The sequence below is a fragment of the Xylocopa sonorina genome, chromosome 14, assembly GCF_050948175.1.
Source record: "Xylocopa sonorina isolate GNS202 chromosome 14, iyXylSono1_principal, whole genome shotgun sequence".
Taxonomy (NCBI): Eukaryota; Metazoa; Arthropoda; class Insecta; order Hymenoptera; family Apidae; genus Xylocopa; species Xylocopa sonorina.
Window position 1 is genome coordinate 1,567,248 of NC_135206.1, and position 2,850 is coordinate 1,570,097.

The following is a 2,850-nucleotide window of genomic DNA, read 5'->3' on the forward strand; positions in this document are numbered from 1 at the left end:
AATTTTTTAATTTCTGCAGAAGTGGTGGGTTTCCACTAGTTAAATCGAGCATGCTCAGTTGTTTCCTGTTACAATTTTTGCACTGCATATCTGTTGGTCTTTGTGACTAAAAGGGTTATCAGGTTTTCATCCAAGAAGAGCGAAAATACTTCACTTGCCCTAATGTCAGACAGCAAATCCATGAGAAGGCCACTTTTTCCGGTGAACGTAAATGATAGTTGCCTGTTAGCAAATTCGTTCCACTGGATATGGCCCAATGAATCAGCAACAGAGTTCAGCTCCTCTTCTTCGTCCACAGCAAGTTCTTCTAACATGTCGTCAAGGTCTTCACTTGCATATGATTCCTCAGTATCGGAGTTTGAACTCGATGAAATTCTATTTAGCACTTTTCTTCTAAAACTCACTACTTCGTCACTACTACTCTCCTCACTTTCAATTATATTTTTACGCCGTCCAATGAACATTTTGAGGATAAAAAAATCACCGACGTGCGTCTAAAAAAAAGTATGCTTCTCGACTAAATGAAGAATCTGGGATAACTGCAGTGAGATCCCAGACAGTCCTCTAGCCGAAAACCTTATCGCTCTCCCCATTTTAGAACTAAATATTTTGTTATGAATCGAAGGTTCGAAAACGTTACTCGAGTTCCTACTCGAGTTAAATCCCTGCTATTTTCCGCTTATCGCTCTGTTTATGTTTTGGCGCCCCGACAGTTGAATTTGGGTCGCGGGAGAAACTCAGTCGAATCGCACTGGACGACGAACGTGTTAATGTGCCTTATTTCAGTGGTAAACTGACTTATAAAATCTAAATAACGGAATTGCCGTGGCGAACATTTTTCTAAATTTTGTTTAAATGCGAATGTAAGCGGTTTATGGTCTGTATAAACTATACAATTTCGGCCTTCGACCAAATGTCTAAATCACTTGATCGCGGCGTAAATGCTTAGAAGCTCGCGGTCGCAGGCGCTATATTTTCGCTGAGCTGCGGAAAGGGCTTTCGTAAAAGACGCTAAAGGCTGCCAGGAGTCTTTCGCGAATTGCTGAAGGACTGCTCTAACGGTGTAGTCGGACGCGTCCACCATGTTTATTGGTGCACTTGGAATCGGGTGCGCTAGCATCGAGGCCTCGGCTAGACCTTTTTTTATATCATTGAAAGCCTTCTCCGCAAAAACCGGTCCAAAAAACACACTTCGCCGCGTTGATTACGATTCCGTGTTCGGATAAACGGCTAAATAAAATTCTAAGATATTCCCTATGCTCGGCTTCGTTTTCCGACGCAATGAGGAAATCATCTATGTACGCAAAAACGAAATCGAGTCCGCGAGTGATCTGGTCTACGAAGCGCTGGCAAGTTTGACCAGCGTTTCGCAGACAAAACGGCATAAAAATAAATTCAAATAACCTAAAAAGGATAGCTATAGCCGTTTTCTCTGTATCACCTGGCGTGACGGATATCTGGTTGTACGTGCAAACTAAATCTATTTTAATAAATACAGTTTTGCCGTGCAGGCTTTGCGCAAAGTCCTCAATATGGGGAGGTGCGTACCTGTCGGGCACTGTACGCGTGTTCAAGGCCCGGTAGTCCCCACAAGGACGTATCGCGTTCCCGTCTTTCTTTGGAACCAGGTGTAATGGTTATGCCCAGGGGCTCTTCGAAGGTCGGATTACGCCTTGACGGAGCATCAGGTCGATTTCGGCCTTCGACGAGGTTTGCTGAAGACAGGCGGCTCTGGGGTTGTCTCGATATGGTGCTGAATCGAATGCCTGACCTCCTCGGGGTCAAAAACAGGTGGCCTGGTGAGGTTTGGCTATTCAGCTAAAAGTTTATGATACCCTGAGTCCCCCATAACTGTTTTCACAGAACCTGCACTACTGCGCACTGCTGCATCACACGTAAATAAGTTCGTGGTTTTGTCTATTAACCGTCTATTTCGCGGGTCTACTAAAAGATTGTAGTAGGTAACAAAGTCTATACCAATAATCGGTGTTTCTACGTCGGCCACTACAAAACGCCACACGATTTCGCGGCGTAGCGAAAAGTTTAGTTTTAACGCGATAGCATCGTACGTCGCGATGAGGGTGCCGTTGGCTGCATGCAACGAATAGTCCGCTTGCAGTGGCTTTCCCTGAATTCGCGAACGCGGAAATACACACAAATCGGCGTCAGTTTCCACTAAAAGTCGAACTCGCGTGTCTTGGTCAGTTATAAAAATGCGGTGAGCCATGAGACCGTCAAACTCAACCGCGTTTGCACTTGACCGTTCTAATCGTTTCCCAGCTCATTTAGTTGGCGGTCATTCAGCACCGCAAGTAAGCACTAAATTTCGTGTACCTGGTCCACTATCTCCGCCAACTTGGCTCCATCCTTGTCCGATGTGGCGGCTAACACCACCTGAATCTTTGTAGGGAGCCGGTTCTTCCACATTTCCACCAAGAATTTCTCTTTTTTCAAGGAAGAACTAATTCTTTTAGCCGCCGTCAAAATTGCGTGGGTGTACGGTCGCCCATTTCTTCAGCCTCCAACAATTTCCAAGCTGGGGTAGAATACGAATCAGAGAGGCACTTGATTAGCTCTGCCTTAATAGTACCGTATTTCTTCACGGCCGGTGGATTGCAGATGACGTCCTCCACCTCTTCGGCTTATTTACTGGAAGGTAATTGGAACTTGGGCTACCACGTATCCGAACTTCGCCTCATCCTTCGTAATTCGCGCTATCGCGAATTGTGCCTCCAGCTGGTGGAACCAAAGGGCCACCTTCTGGGCCCAAAAGGCAGGCACATTAATTGGAGCGGCGGTGAAGTTGTTCGCCTCCCTACTTCCTTGCGCCAAGGAAGCGTCGACCATGGT

The 2,850-nt window shown here is 46.1% G+C and overlaps 1 protein-coding gene across 1 annotated transcript; it reads right to left on the minus strand.

Moving 5' to 3' along the window:
• Nucleotides 1–691: 691 nt before the first annotated feature.
• Nucleotides 692–2,227, minus strand: LOC143430481 (uncharacterized). The gene is made up of 5 exons (XM_076906791.1): nt 1,862–2,227; nt 1,549–1,818; nt 1,209–1,457; nt 958–1,159; nt 692–888 (listed from the first exon to the last, which is right to left on the minus strand). The coding sequence occupies exons 1-5, from the start codon at nt 2,225–2,227 to the stop codon at nt 692–694; spliced, it is 1,284 nt and encodes a 427-aa protein (XP_076762906.1).
• Nucleotides 2,228–2,850: the final 623 nt, after the last annotated feature.

Coding starts and splice junctions, on each gene's coding strand:
- LOC143430481 (XM_076906791.1), bottom strand. CDS start 2,227: ATGGCTCACCGCATTTTTATAACTGACCAAGACACGCGAGTTCGACTT. Junction 1,458..1,548: donor ACGCGTACAGTGCCCGACAG/GTACGCACCTCC, acceptor ACGTACAACCAG/ATATCCGTCACGCCAGGTGA. Junction 889..957: donor AAAATATAGCGCCTGCGACC/GCGAGCTTCTAA, acceptor GAAATTGTATAG/TTTATACAGACCATAAACCG.